At 36.6% G+C, this 18,622-nt stretch overlaps 1 protein-coding gene across 1 annotated transcript in view; it reads left to right on the plus strand.

Moving 5' to 3' along the window:
- Positions 1-18,622, plus strand: part of LOC141396911 (cytokine receptor-like) — a 113,982-nt gene extending 95,360 nt beyond the window's left edge. The window contains exons 5-14 of the mRNA XM_073972638.1: positions 8,985-9,096; positions 9,188-9,318; positions 9,553-9,718; positions 9,808-10,270; positions 10,338-10,629; positions 10,698-11,148; positions 11,221-11,341; positions 13,291-13,460; positions 13,526-14,715; positions 17,350-18,622. Coding sequence (XP_073828739.1) covers positions 8,985-9,096; positions 9,188-9,318; positions 9,553-9,718; positions 9,808-10,270; positions 10,338-10,629; positions 10,698-11,148; positions 11,221-11,341; positions 13,291-13,460; positions 13,526-14,715; positions 17,350-17,742 — 3,489 coding nt within the window. The 3' untranslated portion in view covers positions 17,743-18,622. The remainder of the gene's footprint in view (positions 1-8,984; positions 9,097-9,187; positions 9,319-9,552; positions 9,719-9,807; positions 10,271-10,337; positions 10,630-10,697; positions 11,149-11,220; positions 11,342-13,290; positions 13,461-13,525; positions 14,716-17,349) is intronic.

The raw sequence follows: 18,622 nt of genomic DNA on the forward strand, positions 1-18,622 counted from the left end.
CAGTTCTCCAGCAAAATCTATTAATGTGTTCTCTAACAACTAAATTTATGTTTCGGCACTCATTTTTGTCGGAACGAAACTTAAAGTAGACTTTGGTCGATGTTAAGTGTTCCCTTTATGACGTGACAGACGCGAATGTTTTATAATTCTCATATAATTATTTGTTATTGGTTTGTAAATTAAAATCGAATGTCTCAACTGACGGGATTACAAATTAAATCCAATTAAGATATTACCACTAAGCAAAAAGTGAGAGGACATAAGTAAAATGTATAAAAAATTGAAATTTAATACCGTTAGAATTTATTTGAGAATTGGGAAGTTTTCGAGGAGGATCTCTTATCGTATGCGCTGCATTCAGAGCTGGACGAAAGCCTAATTTAAGTTTTGTTCCAACAAAAATGAGTGCCGAAACATAAATTTAGTTGTTAGAGAACACATTAATAGATTTTGCTGGAGAACTGTACGGATAAAATTGGACTTTCCAGCAGGATATTGCCCCGAATCACCCTGTTGGACCTACAAAGGAGTTTTTAAAGGCACGAAATGTACGGTTATTGGAGTGGCCAGCTATAACTCATGGCCACAAACCCATTGAAGACCTTCGGGGCATACTATCCGCCAAAGTTTTCGCGAAGTCAAAGGAGTGCACGACGCTGAAATAATTGAAATGTGCGTTATTAGCGGAATGGGAGTATATCACCACTAGCACCTTAAGAAACCTAGTCGGTTCTATGGGACGAAGGCTACAACAAGGACAGTACAATATCACGTTAAAAGTACAACAATTTTGTTCATAATTATGAATTTTTTAAAAATTTTCGTTATGCACATATAATTATTTTCTATGACAAATTTTTTATAATTTAATTTTCTCTAATATGAAATTAATAAGAACGCAATTTTCTTTTATATTTTAAAAGCAATCGTAAGCACTAACTACAATGTAAAAATAATATTGGAAATATATTTTGTTTTCGATGATAAATATCACAATATTAGTTTGCACATATAATTATTTTACGTAGGTAGTATGGAGGGTATATTAAGTTTGTTTTTCCGTTTGTAACGCATTGAAATACTCATTTGCGACCCTATAAAGTATATATATTCTTGATCAGGATAAAATTCTAAGTCGATCTGAGCACGTCCGTCCGTCCGTCCGTCCGTCCGTCCGTCTGTGGTAATCACTCTAGCATCCACAAAAATAGAGATAGGACGCTGAAATTTTGGGAAAATGCGTCTTTTGTCTGCAGGCAGGTCAAGTTCGATGATGGGCTATATCGGTCCACGTTTTGGTATAGCCCCCATATAACGGTACCCCCCGATTTACGGTATTTTGACGTTTTTAGCTACATTTTCAAACCGATTTGGCTATAATTTGACATTTAGGGGTCTTAAGTATCAATAAACTTATAAATTAGAAGTTGTGGACATAGGTCCACGTTTTGGTATAGCCCCCATATAACGGTACCCCCCGATATACGGTATTTTTACGTTTTTAGCTACATTATCAGACCGATGTAGCTATAATTTGACATTTAGGGTTCTTAAGTGTTAATAAACTTATAAATTAGAAGTTGTGGACATAGGTCCACGTTTTGGTATAGCCCCCATATAACGGTACCCCCCGATATACGGTATTTTTACGTTTTTAGCTACATTATCAGACCGATGTAGCTATAATTTGACATTTAGGGTTCTTAAGTGTTAATAAACTTATAAATTAGAAGTTGTGGACATAGGTCCACGTTTTGGTATAGGCCCCATATAACGGTACCCCCCGATTTGCGGTATTTTGACGTTTTTAGCTACATTTTTAGACCGATTTAGCTATAATTTGAAATTTAGGGTTCTTAAGTATCAATAAACTTATATAACAAAAGTTGTGGACATAGGTTCACGTTTTGGTATAGCCCCCATATAACGGTACCCCCCGATATACGGTATTTTGACGTTTTTAGCTACATTATCAGACCGATGTAGTTATAATTTGACATTTAGGGTTCTTAAGTGTTAATAAACTTATAAATTAGAAGTTGTGGACATAGGTCCACGTTTTGGTATAGCCCCCATATAACGGTACCCCCCGATTTACGGTATTTTGACGGGTTTAGCTACATTTTCAGACCGATTAAGCTATAATTTGACATTTGAAGTTCTTAAAAGTCAATAAACTTATATAACAAAAGTTGTGGACATAGGTCCACGTATTGGTATAGCCCCCATATAACGGTACCCCCCGATTTACGGTATTTTGACGGGTTTAGCTACATTTTCAGACCGATTTAGCTATAATTTGACATTTGAAGTTCTTAAATGTCAATAAACTTATGTGACAAAACTTGTGGACATAGGTCCACGTTTTGGTATAGCCCCCATATAACGGTACCCCCCGATTTACGGTATTTTGACGTTTTTAGCTACATTTTCAGACCGATATAGCTATAATTTGACATTTAGGGTTCTTAAGTGTAACTAAACTTATGTGACAAAACTTGTGGACATAGGTCCACGTTTTGGTATAGCCCCCATATAACGGTACCCCCCGATTTGCGGTATTTTGACGTTTTTAGCTACATTTTTAGACCGATTTAGCTATAATTTGAAATTTAGGGTTCTTAAGTATCAATAAACGGATATAACAAAAGTTGTGGACATAGGTCCACGTTTTGGTATAGCCCCCCTTTTAACGGTACCCCCCGATATACGGTATTTTGACGTTTTTAGCTACATTATCAGACCGATGTAGCTATAATTTGACATTTAGGGTTCTTAAGTGTTAATAAACTTATAAATTAGAAGTTGTGGACATAGGTCCACGTTTTGGTATAGCCCCCATATAACGGTACCCGCCGATTTGCGGTATTTTGACGTGTTTAGCTACATTTTCAGACCGATGTAGCTATAATTTGACATTTGAAGTTCTTAAAAGTCAATAAACTTATATAACAAAAGTTGTGGACATAGGTCCACGTATTGGTATAGCCCCCATATAACGGTACCCCCCGATTTACGGTATTTTGACGGGTTTAGCTACATTTTCAGACCGATTTAGCTATAATTTGACATTTAGGGTTCTTAAGTGTAACTAAACTTATATAACAAAAGTTGTGGACCTAGGTCCAAGTTTTGGTATAGCCCCCATATAACGGTTTCCCCGATTTACGGCATTTTAACGTTTTTATCTACATTTTCAGACCGATTTAGCTATCAATTGACATTTAGGGTTCTTAAATGTCAATAAACTTATATAACTAGTGGACATAGGTCCATGTTTTAGAATAGCCCCCATATAACGTTACCGCCCGATTTCAGGTATTTTGAGAATTTTACCAACAAGTTTTAACCGAATTATCTGTAATTTGAACATTTGACATTTGAAATTCTTAGTGGTCACCACACCTCTCCACCAAAAATTGTCAAGAAAGCCTCCCGATTTTCAGTAATTTGATGATTTTAGCTACAATATTAAACCGAACAAGCAGTAATTTGACATTTGAAGTTCTTAGTGTCACAACACCTCTCCATCAAAAATTGTCAACATAGGTCCATGTTCGGATATAGCTCCCATGTAACGGTACCTCCCAATTTTCAGTAATTTGGCAATTTTAGCTACAATTTTTAACAGAACTAACTGTAATTTGACATTTGAAGGTTGTAGTGGTCACCACACATCTGCATAAACAATTTTCAACATAGCCCCAATGTAACGACACTTCCCTATTTTCGGTACTTTGAGGATTTTACTTAAAATGTTTAACCGAACGTAGGTCCATGTTTTTGTATAGCCCCAAAACAAACCTCCCAATTTTCCGTACCTTAGCTTTATTTTTGGACGAACTTTCTGTAATTTGAAATTTAAAAGTCAACAAAAATTCTGCAACAAAACTTGTTCATTTAAGTTCATATTTTCGTATAGCCCAGATACCTCCGAACTAGCTGTTAATGACATTTGAAGTTCCCACGTTATGTACCGATTTTCGATATTTTGAGGATTCTAGCTAAATTTTTTAATCGAATTAGGAGTTATTTGACATTAAAGGCTCCCATCAAAAACTGTCAACATAGGCCCATGTTTTATTATAACCCCTATATAACAGTACCTCCCAATTTCTAGCCCACCAAAAATTGTCAATTGTCTCCCGAATGAAGCATTTTATGTACATTATCTGACATTTTAACGTACTCACTTAAAGTTGGGGACAGGAATGAATATCTTATGGTGGAGGGTATGAAAAGTTCGGCCCGGCCGAACTTAATGCTTTTTTACTTGTTTTTTTTTTCAAATAAACTACCAATATTTTTAAGTGCTTCTTCCTTTCATCTGAAAGACTACATCTCTTACTACTTTTGGAATTTTTGATGTTGAAAAATATTGCATAGTTTTGTGGTAAATGGCTACATGCAAAACCGTTTTTATAATTAAATTTGTCATTCCATTTCTAACACATCAAACTATTCATCGGGGACCCCATAAAGTATATACATATATTCTTGATCAGGCTAAAAGTCCCAGTCCGTGCGTCTGTTGAAATCAAGATATAGCTCGCAATTGTTAAGATAGAGCTTTGTAATTTGATATAGAAGTTTCTATTACTCCTACGATGTTTGGTATTGCAAATAAGCTATATCGGTCAGCGTTTTGATATAGCCCCCATAGAACGGTACCACCCGATTTTCGGTACTTTGAAAGTTTTAGCGTCATTGTCACACCGAAATGGCTGAAATTTGGTAGTGTTCGTTGCTGGTATAAAACTTTTCCCCATAATTTTGTTGGTATAGGCCAACATTAATTACCTTGGTATTAATACATACTAGAGATATCGAAGTGAAACTTGGTACATATAGTGTCAATACATACCCAGCAAAATGTTCGATGACAAATCGTGAGTTGAATGCCATTGTGCACCAGTTTATTGTCATGGCATCTTGCACCAGTTAATTGTCTTAGCATCTTGCACCAGTTCTTTGCCATGACATTTTGCACTAATGCATTGGATCTGGATTTTCAACAATCAGAAGTAAAATTTGCGGACCAATTATGTAATTTGTTGAATACAACGCACAAATGATTTCTATCACCAGATGTCATTTTTCTTCATTTTTATGAAATTTTCAAGAAAAGATTGTGCCATCGTAACAGGGCCCCCAAGAAGAACTTGTTGCAAAAAAAATTGAAATCGATCAGAGATGAGCTGTAAAATTCTACTTTTTCCTAATTTTGTGTGAGAGGTACACGAAGCAGTACACCGATTTAGTACATATTAAAATCTGATATATGCCTGGAAGTAATATTACTATATGCAATGTTATGACTACTTCGGTTACTAGGAGGGTAGGAGGATGGAGAGGAAGGGAGGGGGTATGAAAGATGTAGGATGGGAGCAGATATAACAGGGAGTTAGGGAAGAAATTGGTTAATTCATTTTTTTCCTATGACTTGGATGACCCGCCCCATAGCCACTTAATGCTCCTACAGTAATTTAACAGCGCTGCGGCGACTATGGAGGAAAATTAGAGAGAAATCCCATGTCATGGACACCAAACAGTCTGTGTATTTTAATTGCCAGTGCTTGATTGTCTCAATATCTTCCACATACTCACATAGCCGGCAGTACTCAATGTTGTTGTCCTCCAACTTAAATGTTGTCACAGATCGAATGCTGCAATGACCAGTGATGCCCGCTGCAGCAATTCTGATCTCTCATTTTTGTAGTGAGAGATGGGAAGCAGTTCTACGCCCTGAGATTGCCGGCCAGATTAACTTCGACTATCCTAGTTGCAAAGTCTATCAATCCCTTTACTAGTTCTAAGACTTTTAATACTGCAAAAACTTCTGGCTGCGCCTGATGTTCAGATCCCGATTGACGATTGTCATCACTACTCAACTCGTCATTAATCTGACTTAATAAATGAATTAAAAGTTAACAAGTGCATTTTAAATACACAACATTGACAATACTGTGCCTTCTACCATCTTTGATCAGTGGTATGCCCTGCACCAACTCACATCTATCTGGGATTAATACCTCAGCTGTGTCAAAGTGCAGGATTTGCGAAACGTAATCAGTTTCACCACCATTGCTCCCATGTCACTTAGCCCAATTTGCCTACTCATCCGATTAAAAACGCTTGCGTGTCCAAGCCGTGAACAACGCCACATATTAAGCTCCTTGAGTCTCAAGACACATCGTGATGCTTGGTACTCAACTAGAATATCCAGAGGTTGGATATTCAGTATAGCATTCAATGCTACCTTAGGATTGCTTTTTAATGCTCCAGTAATGAGAACTGACTATAGTCCTTCGGTAACGAGTGACTCTGTTTCCGACCTTGGAGATGTATGTCACTGTAACCACTTTCCATAGTGCCGGTACGTTTGTCAGTAGCAGACAAGCCCTGAAGATTTCCTTCAATTTGGTAATCAATACAAGCAGTGCATCTTGTGTCATCGACAGACTTATATCATCTGATCCATTAGATTTGTAGAGTTGAAAGATACTGATCGCCCATGAGATTCTTGGATTATTTATTAACCCATCAGGAGAACATGTCCTATTGGTATCCACACTAGGCAGATAAGTATTGACATCTTTACACTCCGAAAAGTGAGTATTTGCCAGTAGGTCTAGAGTTTCTAGAGCAGAGTTCGTCCACGTGCTATCATTTCGCTTGGGAGCATCCCATTAGGTTTGGGGTCCTTTGATAACACCATGCGAAATCTTACAGATGCATTAACCCATTCTATTGCCTTACTGAAGTTTATCCAGAAATGTAATTTAAATGTAGAATGTTACTCTTCCTCCGAGAGTTTTTGCAATTTCCTGCTCTGGGAGTGTATGGCAAGTCTGACAAGGTCCATCTGCGGCGTAGATTTGTGGTCCCCGTCCGAAACTCCGTCTTTTGCACCAGGCGCTGCGTCCGTGCTCGTAGCAATGATCTTTGTAGAAGGTACTTTATTCTGTCAAATTACAGGTAGTGCGGCCAAAAAAGGTAGCTAAAATCCTCAAAATACCAAAAATCGGGAGGTATCGTTATGTGGGGGCTATACCAAAACATGGACCTATGTTAAAATTTTTTTGATGGAGATGTTTTGGATCCTCAAATGTTAAATTGCAAGTATTTCGGTCAAAAAATATAGATAAAATCGCCAAAATACCGAAATTCGGGAGGTGACGATAATGCCCATCTTGACCTGGCTATGGAAAAAGAGACTCGGGTGCAAACATATGGCGTTCTAACTCAATTATTGCGGACGCTAAGTGATTACAACAGACGGACATGGCTATATCGACTCAGAATTTTATCCTGATCAAGAATATACATATATATCGTCACCATAAATGCCCGAAGTCGTATCTCCAAAATAATCAAAATTAGTTTTTTGATTGAATCTAACCCAGCAAAATGTTTGCCTCCAAAGATGCAGTTAAATGATATGTACAAGTGATCTGGATGTGCATCAAATTATGCATTTTCACTGATGATTTTTACAAGAGCGTGACTACTGAAAGATGCACTCCAAAGCACTGCATTTTAACTAACCCTTTGGCACTGCATTTTAACTGACCCTTTGGCATTGCATTTAAACTAACCCTTTTGCACTGCATTTTAACTGACCCTCTGGCACTGCATTTTAACTGACCCTTTGGCATTGCATTTTAACTAACCCTTTGGGGTAGAATAGGAGGCAGTCCAAAGCACGTGTTTGGTACAGGCATTCTGCGGAAATTGTGCAAGCCATTACAAAATATGCCAGAACAAATAAAATGCATTTATTATTTGTGCAAAACAAAAATATTAACAACTTTATTACATTAACACAAATTATGAAAATTCTCCATTGAATTCAATCGCAAACATGCGTGTTTCCTCCGCTTGCATTTGTTCCAAGCTGAACTGTTTTTGCTTCGTTTGCTAAATGGGTTGTCTTCCCATCACCAGTTAAGATTTCGACACGTACTCCAACAGCACTCCATTCGGAAATTTTCTTCTGGTGAGTTGCCGGAAAAATGTTCACAAATTAAATATTATTTAAATATTAAATATTATTTAGTTTGTATTAACAAATGTTTGGACATGTTAACACGCTTATCTGTTTTTGGAAAATGAAAGCCGCTGCCTGTAGAGATGTACAATCTGATTTATGTACATATAGGGATCTCTAACAATTGCTAATAAAATGTAGCGAACGGAGTGCCTTTTTCACGACTCCGTTTGGACTGCATCCGGATGCTGTTAAATTGTGAGGAATTGGAGTGCCTTTTTCACGACTCCGTTGAACTGCATCCGGATGTTGTTAAAATGTGACAAGTGGATGTGATTCTTTGGATTGCATCCAAATGCGGTTAAAATGTGAGGACTGGAGTGCCTTTTTCACGACTCCAGTTGAACTGCATCAAAACATGCCGTGACAGAACTAGTCCACATTGCACTACTTCCAATTTATTTTGCTGGGAATCCATAAGACTTAATTGCATGCTCTTGCAAAATTTCAAGATTCTACGTTAAAAATAACGATCCTATTCAAGAAAAGGCATTTCGGAAAATGGGATAACATTGCAGATTTTGTTGTAATGACGGATCCCAATTGATAATATCATATATAATCGCCTTCATAAGAATAATATTCCATAAAACTGTTTTTCATTTTATAACTTTTTTTGCTTCTTATAATTTTGTTAGTTACGACTTTTGGCATTTATGCTGACGATATATACTTTATAGGGTCGTAAATGATTATTTCATTGCGTTACAAACGGAAAAACAAACTTAATATACCCTCCAACTATGGTGGAGGGTATAAAAACAATCATACGATGGATTCCTTTCTTTGTCTCCATATGCATTAGGACGCAACGCTTTATGACACAGTATCGGCTATGAAAAGTCCATTACATTGTACTTTTTAAAAATACAATTCTGTGATTCGTGATCAAGCTATTCTACATTAATGCCAATAAATTAATATCGTTTTCCAGATTATTGACCCATACACCGCTGTGTTACTTATTCACAATGCTACCGAACAAAAAAGTTCTTACCAGTGCATGGTTGGACATCAGGGAATTGGATTGACTGATCTTCATGTCGGTATGTAAAAGTTGCTACCATCGCAATCAACTAACTGTCTGTCAAATTGCTCATTAACGCTATTTTATGCGTCGCCTTTATTTTATTATAGGAAAAGTGCCACAAAATGTTACAGATTTTTCGTGTTTTGTCTATGATTACGATTACATGCAGTGCAGTTTTACGATACCAGAGAATATGCTTATGACCACGTATAACCTAACGTACACAATCGATGGCAATGTAAGTAACGTAAATGATTGTTTGTTAGTTAGTTAGTCCCAATTTACATTGGGCGAGTTTACTTGCGGCAATTGTCATTTTGTAGGAGAGAGAGGTGAGGCATATGGTAACCCTTTGCCTCTCAGCACCCTCTCTCACCTACAAACTGACAATTGCCGCAAGTAAACTCGCCCAATGTAAATTGGGTCTAACGAATGAAAGGTCTTGATTTTGATTATTAATACCTTTTCACAGACCAAGAAATATGGATGTGAATTAATCGAGGAACCCCGTCACAAATTGCACTGCAACATCACAGAAGAGTACTTGCCAATGCGAGATATGTATAACTTCACGTTGATAGGCCGTAATGAACGCGGAAGCCTTGCCCAGAAATTCGATATTAATAATCATCAAATAGGTAAGTGTAAAAGTGTTTAAATACGTCAACAAATACAACAAAAATACATAAATGTGCATGTCTTTTTTATTTTTCACGCAAAAAAAAAGTTATCCCATCGGCAGTGGAGATAAGTGAAAAGAACACAACTAGTAACAGTGTTACGCTTCAGTTGGTAAATTTGAAATTCGGCCATTACCGCTCTACTGGTCTACTCTATGAAATTAAAATTCGCGACAAGTACAGTGATAGGATTAAAATTGGTGAGATGCAGCAGTCTGTCGACACTGTAGTCGTAGACGACTTATACTCGTATTGGAATTATACTGTGGAGATAAGAGTTAAACCGAAAAACGCGGTCGACGATCGATTCTGGAGTGGAACATCCAGGCACACTTTCCGGACCCAGGCAAAACGTCCCAATAGACCCCCTGACACACCATCCGGATGTTTTTACATTGACAGCACAGAAACACAATTACGTCTCTATTGGGAAAGTCTGCCAGAGCAGGAACATTGTGGTCCAGCCTTTCATTATGTTGTCGATGAAATCGATACTAGTGGTGTTGTAATGTAAATTAATTTCATTAAAATATTTTAGCTGTATCTAAATTCTGTTTCGCTTTTTCCTCTTCTACAGACAAACAACAAACGTTAGTGACACCACCATGTCTATGCCGTGGAAAAATATGGCAATACAACGTTTTAGCATTAAATCTTCCAATGACATTGGAAAATCGGATGAGGGCAACATTATTTATGTCTACCGCAGCGGCAGTCACCAATACGAGCTAAACGAAAATAATATTGCCAAAGTCTATCACAACAGCAGCTACACTTTGTCCTGGAGCCCACCGCCAAATCTCAATGAATTAATTAACTACACCGTGTTTTGGTGTTTGCAAAAAATTGAATTACAAAATCAATGCAAGGTAAATTAAGCTTCTTATTCTCGAACTCGAAATTCAGCATAAGGTGACAAAATTTTTTTATTTTTTAGGGCCCTATATCTTATAAGTATTTGGACAAGTACACAACTAACTTTACCACAGAACCCAAAGATCGCAGTTTAAACATGGCAATATCTGCCAATTATCCCCATTATAATAAAGGTATGCAATGGGCCCGTTGTTCTGCCGAAGTATCCAGTGAACTTATGAAAGCAGAGCTGGAAGTAACAGCTATTAATGATAAGTCTGTACTGGTAAAATGGAATTCTGGAAGTGTGTGTTCGTCAATTCTGAAAGGCTACAATTTGACATACTGTCAAGCGTCAGAAGATAAAAAATGCACAAAACAACAACACACCGTAGAATTACCCCGTGAAAATCGGAACTATACAATAGATAGTCTGCCTCCTTACACTATAGTTTGTATAACTATGTTTATGTTTTCGCCCGGCAAGCGAGGACCGGAGAGTGAGTACACGTGTGTACGAACCAAAGCAAGTGGTATGTTCAATTCGAGAATATATAGTATGTAAACATTTTGCGAGTTATTACATATTTCTCCTTTTGTTTCAGCGCCAAACCCACCAAAGAATGTTTTTGTAAATTTGAAAACTGTGACAAGTAAATCGGCAAAAATTGAATGGAGTCCACCAGATGAGCACAATGGTTTACTGAGCAAGTATACAGTATATTGGTAAGTACATGTAGTGCAATCTTTCGAACTAAATCTGAAATTTTACATCAGAAAGTTATAGTGTCACTGTGGTGCAATGGTATGCATACTAGGATTATGACTTTTTTACAACATCATATCTCTTATTTAAAAGGTGATTCAATCAGAAACCTTCCGCCCAAAATCATTTTAAAATTTGCACTTATCAGCATTTTAGAAATTTTTTTGAAGTAACCGAATTAGCCCATACTTTGCACATACCACGCATAGATAAGGTTCAAATATCGCTTCGGCTACATCCCACACCATGCTTAGTGGTTAGAGCGCACTCTCGAATGAATTAAGCGATTTGGAACCAAGTTTGGATCTCGTAATATTTTGTCCATATTCGATCAATAGTTTCGAAGATATGCGATTTGGTACAAACTTTGCACATCTCAATATTTTTCCAGACATAGATCAGATTGAAATTTGAACAATATCCCCACAAATTTTCACAAGGTTTCGCAAAAGTCCAGTATCAATACATGTATCGAATCGTATTCAAAAATTTCGCAGTATGTTGTCCTCGAAGTATGATGTCCCTATTACCACGGTACATTTTTTCGGGAACAAGTCCATATTTTCTGAGATAATAGAGTAAAATGACTGACGAGGACAATAACTTACGAATTGTCGATTCGATTTGGCCGAAACATTACACATTTCTTCCAAACGTACATCAATTTCCAAGAGGGTCATCGGACCACATCATCGGGTACCTGCCTCACAAATGCTCAACATTTTTGCTTAAATGTATTTTAAGGACTGTTCGATGTTCCTTTGGAAATTTCTACCGAAGGTACTCCTTGTGATCCTGTTTTTTTTTTTTCACGGGAAAGTCCATGCATCCCGACATAATGGTCCAACATCCATGGAAAGGAATGTCTCCCAAAATAAGATAATCGAGAAATCAATTCATACGACCAAATAAGCTCGTAAAATTTTTGGATTTCGGTTCTGTGGACAAATCGAAGTCCATTCATGAAAGTTTCAATTCACGCAGGCTGGGTGTATATCTCTGTCGACCATGCCGACTGATACTTTTTATACCATCCACCATAATATGGAGGGTATATTTCAATTAGGCATTCCTTTTGTAACACATCGAAATATTCGTCGGAGACGCTATATATTATTAATCAGCATAAAATTAAAGTCAATATGTCGAACAGTATGTATGTTGAAATCAAGAAACAGCAATATTGAAGATAGAGCCTATAATTTGGTATAGACGTTTCTATTACTCCTAGGATGTTTGATACTGAAATGGGCTATATCCACGTTTTGATATAACTTCCATAGAAAGGTACCTCCCAATTTTCGGCATTTTGAAGGTTTTAGCGACATTATCCTACCGAAATGACTAAAACATGGTATGGTATGCAACTAGGTATTTCGGATTCTCAATGGGTAGAAAAGATCCACAAAGGAAATTATATTGGTTTATATTTTGGCATATTCCCAATATAAATTTACCTCAAGATCGTCCAATTGGAATGACTTCAACATGGCATTTCGGATTCTGAATTGGTAGACAAGATCGATGTCTCATTGGTCAGTTAGCATGGCGGAAAAACTTAGTACTTCATAAACATAAGAAAACTAACTGTTCCATTTTACAACTCGTTGTGGAGGGTATAAAAAGTTCGGCCCGGCGAACTTAAGGCCATGTTTATATTATAGCTTTTTGCAAGGTTAACCTTCTTTATGAGGTTTTTTTTTTGAAATATAAGCACTGGAATTGACATCCCGTGATACATAAACGTACTATAACACCGTTCTTATAAGTATACATGTTTACTTGCTGTAATTGTGTCTCCTAATTTGGGTTAGGACGTATCCATTACTTTAAAGTCTAAACACAATTTTTTTTTAATTAACAAATGTAAAGTGTGTATTTTTTAACAACGCTGTTTACTTTTAAATAGGCGAAAAACATCAGCTAAAATATATGAAAATGCTCCAACAGCTATTAACCAAACATCGTACGATCTGACTGGTTTAAGCAGTTTTTCAGACTATGAAGTTTATGTCACAGCACATACCGTGGAAGAATCTCAACCCAGCGAACGTGTAAAACTTAGAACTCTTATTGGCAGTAAGTATTGAGGAATTGTAATGTGAAATCTTTATTAATTATATATGTTTTTTCTCTTTATTTAGTACCTTCTAGTCCACGAAACATTAATATTTATGAGAATGAAACGGTCGTACATTGGGAACAGCCAGATCTACCATCTGGACGTCATGTATTTTACGTTGTTGCATTGTTACATCGATATACGGAAAATAAATCTGTTTACGAACGTGCTTCGCTTGTTAGAGGGCATAGTTGTAGATTTCAAATACCAGAAGAATGCTCATCTTCGAAGATGTCATATACCATAGAAGTTCGAGCCGTCAACTTTGGACAACAAAACGAGATTGATAAAGAAATCAAATCAATGAGTAGAGATGTCATTATAGCTGGAGCTATACTTGATAACAGTTTCTGTACGTCAGACAATGATATTGAAAATTACAATTATGATTTGTTTCTCGAAGACGATACAAAGTCTTTTTTTGCATCTCCATGGATTAACGCTCGTCGTTCTTATTCCTGTTCCACCGACACAACGGCTTCAATATATGCCGTCGCCTTTGTTATTTTATTAGTATTTGCAGCATATCTTTGTTATTGGGTGCGTAACAAATATTACAAAATGAAAAATATCAAAGTCATATTACCAGAGGGTCTAGCGGATCAAGGTTCCAATTACAAATTGGCTGGCGGCGGCCTCGCTAATAACTGCGGTTTGGATCCGGGAGCTAAAAAAGAATTTCTATCGGATATTTCGCGCAGCAATGATTGTCTCGTTGCATTCGAACACAAAGATAATCTCAATTTAATATCGAATTTCCACAATCGATCACCGAATCCACTCTCATCCCTTTCATCGTCGAACAGTTCAAAGGATCCACACAACGATGAACACATGGGCGAGCACCCATCTCTGGAAACAACTAACGAAGAGCTAAGCTCTAATTCGTGTGCTAGCTCGCATTCCAATTTAAATTATCATAGTCACCATCAAATATCAAAACTATCAGAATTTGATAGCAAAAACACAACATTAGACGTTGCCTCAAGAGAGCAATTAGAAGATGAAATCAATAGTGATGACATTGGATACAGTGTAGAAGACGGTCATCCTAACTTAAATATTGGTAATAGTGGGTATGTAACGCACAACACTCAGTTGTTGGCTGCTATTCTAAATGCAACGGAGAGACCAGTTCAACAATCATTTCGACCAACATTTCCAGCAATGACCACCGATGGTTACATTCAGCCAAGTGCTGCGAAACAACTGGTAAGTAATCAAATATAACATTCGAAATCGAAAGTATACATGTGTTCATTAGGGTTATGACTTTTTGACCTTTTTTCTCAAAAATGTGGTATTGGCAGGACACGCGAATAATTACCTTGTATCTTGAGGTGAAGTCGTTGTCTGCGCCGTGGTCAAATGTCCTTAATACCTTGGACTCAGTTGCGCAAGTATGGTTCTGAAACGTCTGCGTAGTTTTCTCTCGATGTCCGAAAGCGCTGGAGATTATTTCAGGTTGCTCGACAGTTTGAGTCTGAGTCGCCCTCTGAGATGCAGCGAGTGACAACCTGTCCATGTTAAATGGTATGACATCTTGGATATCGGGGCTGTAACTTGCAATGCTTTCCATTGGGTATCGCTAACAAAGGAAGTCCAAACTGAATCAGCATAATTAATGACTGATCGACTGACAGCTTCACAAGTTGCCAGCAGGACTTCCTTGTCCTTACCCGATACGGCTCTTAGTACCTTGTTCCTCTTCTGGACTTTTATTTTTATTGCCTGTATATGTCTCGAGAAAGTGAGAAGATTGTCGAAGATGTCTCCGTATTTGATGTCCAATGATTTACTCACTTCCTTGGTCCATGAAGTGGACATCTTAGTGGTATAGTATTTATTTATTTATTTATTTATTTATTTAGAAACAACTTTACATTAATTCAAAGCCATCTGGCCAAAAAAAATTGAATTAAATTATATTATATAGATTTATGTTTACACTACTCTAGCACAATAAAAAAGCTTAAAGCTATATGAAAATGTACACAATATTATTAAAATTACCTAAATATAAAAATGTAAATAACAATGAAGATAAGAAATCGATTTTTAAGTAGTAAACAACGAGATCTCAACGTAATCATAAAATCAAAAATAAGAAATACATTCATTAAAGGTGCAATTAAATTTAGATAATTGGGAGCCAAAACAGTTCAAATATGAGCAAGGTGAGGTAGAAGACGTTTTGAGAACAATGTTGGAGAAATACTGAAATTTTTTACGTCGTTAGGCAAAGCATTAAACAGTCGCGCTACTCGTACAAGAAACGATTTATCCATGTGACGAACTGCCGTTGGAATAATCAGTTGATTTAGCCTTGTAAAGTTGGAAAAAGTCAGAGATGAAACTAAAAAAGTGGGGCATTGGTTCCTCACTAATTTATAAAAAAATAAAAGTAGACGCAGTATTCCTTTCATGAAGATAAGTTTAGATCGTACTTAAGTATGAGTTGATTTTAATTTTATCCTCCCGTACATTACGCCATTCGCGATGTTGTTAACGACATCAGTGATGGATGTGGTGGTGCTGGGCGTCTTTGTCTTTGGTGTTGAGCTGTTGGTAAATGATCTGTCATACTCGGTAGCAGTGATCCCAAAACTTTTGCTAGAGATGACAATAGGGATACATATAGGACAGTAAGATTGGCATCTCAGCATCTGTAATATCAGCACCACCAATATTTACAGCTATATTACCCTTATTTTCGTTGGCACCGTTAGATTCTTGATTGTGGCCCATAGCTTATGCGAACCACCAAGTTTCCAGATGTCTAACCCATTTGTCTCTGCGGTGCTGATCAACTAATCTCTTTATTTCTTCCGCCAGAGTGTGATTCCTTGGGCCATCCGGTGGCACAGTTAATCGTGTGCTTCTGCTAGTCGCGCAGCCAGTGCTGAGTAATTGGACCTCCAATGTCGAATTCTTCCTGCAGGTATGAAATGTTTGGCCGCTCGTAGAATTGATGTTTGTTCAGAAAGCCATTACAGTTGGCCTTGTTGTAATTTATAAACGAACGTTTCTCAGGCTCCACGAAGTCGCTAAAGTTATCCACTGTAATGACAATCGGAATATAGTTCGATGCGTTTCGGCTTTATTTTCATGGCGTTTTTAAATTTCAAACCTCTCTAATATCACTCTTTTAAAATCCTTTATATCCGTTATGTTAATTTTTAATAATTATTTTTTTCCTTTATTTATTCCAATGTGGAACATAGGGTTTCTACAATGTTATTATAATTTACTTTATCATGACATAGTGATTTTATTTCTTCCCATGAAAGATTTATTTCTCGGGCATCTGCTAGAGTTGTTTGACGCCAAGTTTTTCTTGGGCGGTCACGTGTTCTGCTTCCTTGGGGATTCCATTCAAGGGCGTATCTTGTGATGCTGTCTGGAGTTTTCCGAAGGGTGTGGCCTATCCATCTCTATTTCTTCCTGGTAATCTGTTTGATTATAGGTTCTTCGTTGGTTCTTTGCCATAAGACCGCATTCGTTATAGTGTTGGGCTAGAAAATACGGCATATAATGCGCAAGAATTTATTAATTTGAATTTGATTTCATTTATTAACCATGTCTCGCTTCCATATAAAAGTGATGTCTTCACGCATGTATTAAACAAACGCAAATTTGTGTGTAATGTGATTTGTGGAGATCTCCAAATCTTGTATAATCGTCCAAAAGTCGCTCGGGCTTTAGCTAGCTTATATTTTACGTATTCCTCAGTTCCTCCGTTCAGTGACATAATACATCCAAGGTAGCAGAAACTATTTACATATTCTATTTCTTTGTTTTTTTTTTTTAATAATTATACATACCTACAATTATTTTTTGTTACAGTTTCAACCTCAAGTACATCACACACCTCCTTCAACATCACAAAATGGTTACACATGTATTGAAGAACTTAGTAAGATGACAACTATGCCTGATGATAATGGAACATCACAAAATATGACGTCGCCCACCAACGCCATATCGCCACATTCGATTACTTCACAGCATTTTGAAGAGAACAGTGGTTCATCACAAACAACACCAATCATCACAGATCTGGAGGAAGCAGATCACCATAATACTAAGGATTTACTCTCACCAAATATCACAAATGTTGGCGGATCAGTTCACCAACAAGCACTTAATAACAACAATACAATTTACGGTTATGTGACGCAACAACAGTTGGCAAACTTTGGTACTAATGTTGCACTGTCTAAAGAATTAAACACCTAATTTGTTCGGGTCATCTGCCCCACGAAGGTATAAGGTAAAAGCCATGTTCCTTGATGAACAAATTGTATGTGATGTTTACACATTGGCGAAGACGATTAATCTAATTTCTCGAGTTTTGAATTCACTGTGCTGGCTACCAGTTGATCCTAGACAATTTGTTGTTATTAATTACTTGACTGTTTTAAACAATTGTTACTTCATCCTATTATCCTTAGATATAATATTTAAAAATATATACATACATATGTATATTGATTTGTAGGTTTTACCTCTGATTAAGCAACTCATATTCGAATCTCGACATAAACAGTGAACAATATCCCAGCAAAATGTATGTAGCCAAAAAAGTAGCTAAATCATGTCATGATTTTTACAATGGCATGGTGCAGCGGGGATGATGTCTGCTTCATCATGAAGTAGTTTATTTTTATTTTGCTGGGATCTATTTTTGGATTAATAAACAAATATTGTGTAAATAAATCTGTTAAAGACATATCCTGTATTCAGGAAAGTGCACTATATATTATATATGTATTTTTTATATGATGTAATTCATTTATCATTGATTCTCACGAATGTTATTTTCGCACAGACGTAAAGAAGTCAATATCTAGTTGATGCCAATCACAACTTTATTGCCATTAATGTTAATTATTGAAATTTTGTAAGACACGATGGAATTTTGCTCAATCTACAAACATAATAAAAATGTATTAGGCGTAGGTGGACTTAATTTCAGATTGTACACAAAATAATGTCAATCTTAAAAGATAATGATAATTGTTAACTGAATAAAAATTATTTTTTATCATAATCAAACAATATTCAGATGTATATCTGAAACGAATAAAACCTACCAATAAATAACATTTTTTATCCA

The sequence above is a fragment of the Musca autumnalis genome, unplaced genomic scaffold, assembly GCF_047663935.1.
Source record: "Musca autumnalis isolate F117 unplaced genomic scaffold, ASM4766393v1 scaffold_3, whole genome shotgun sequence".
NCBI classification, from domain to species: Eukaryota; Metazoa; Arthropoda; class Insecta; order Diptera; family Muscidae; genus Musca; species Musca autumnalis.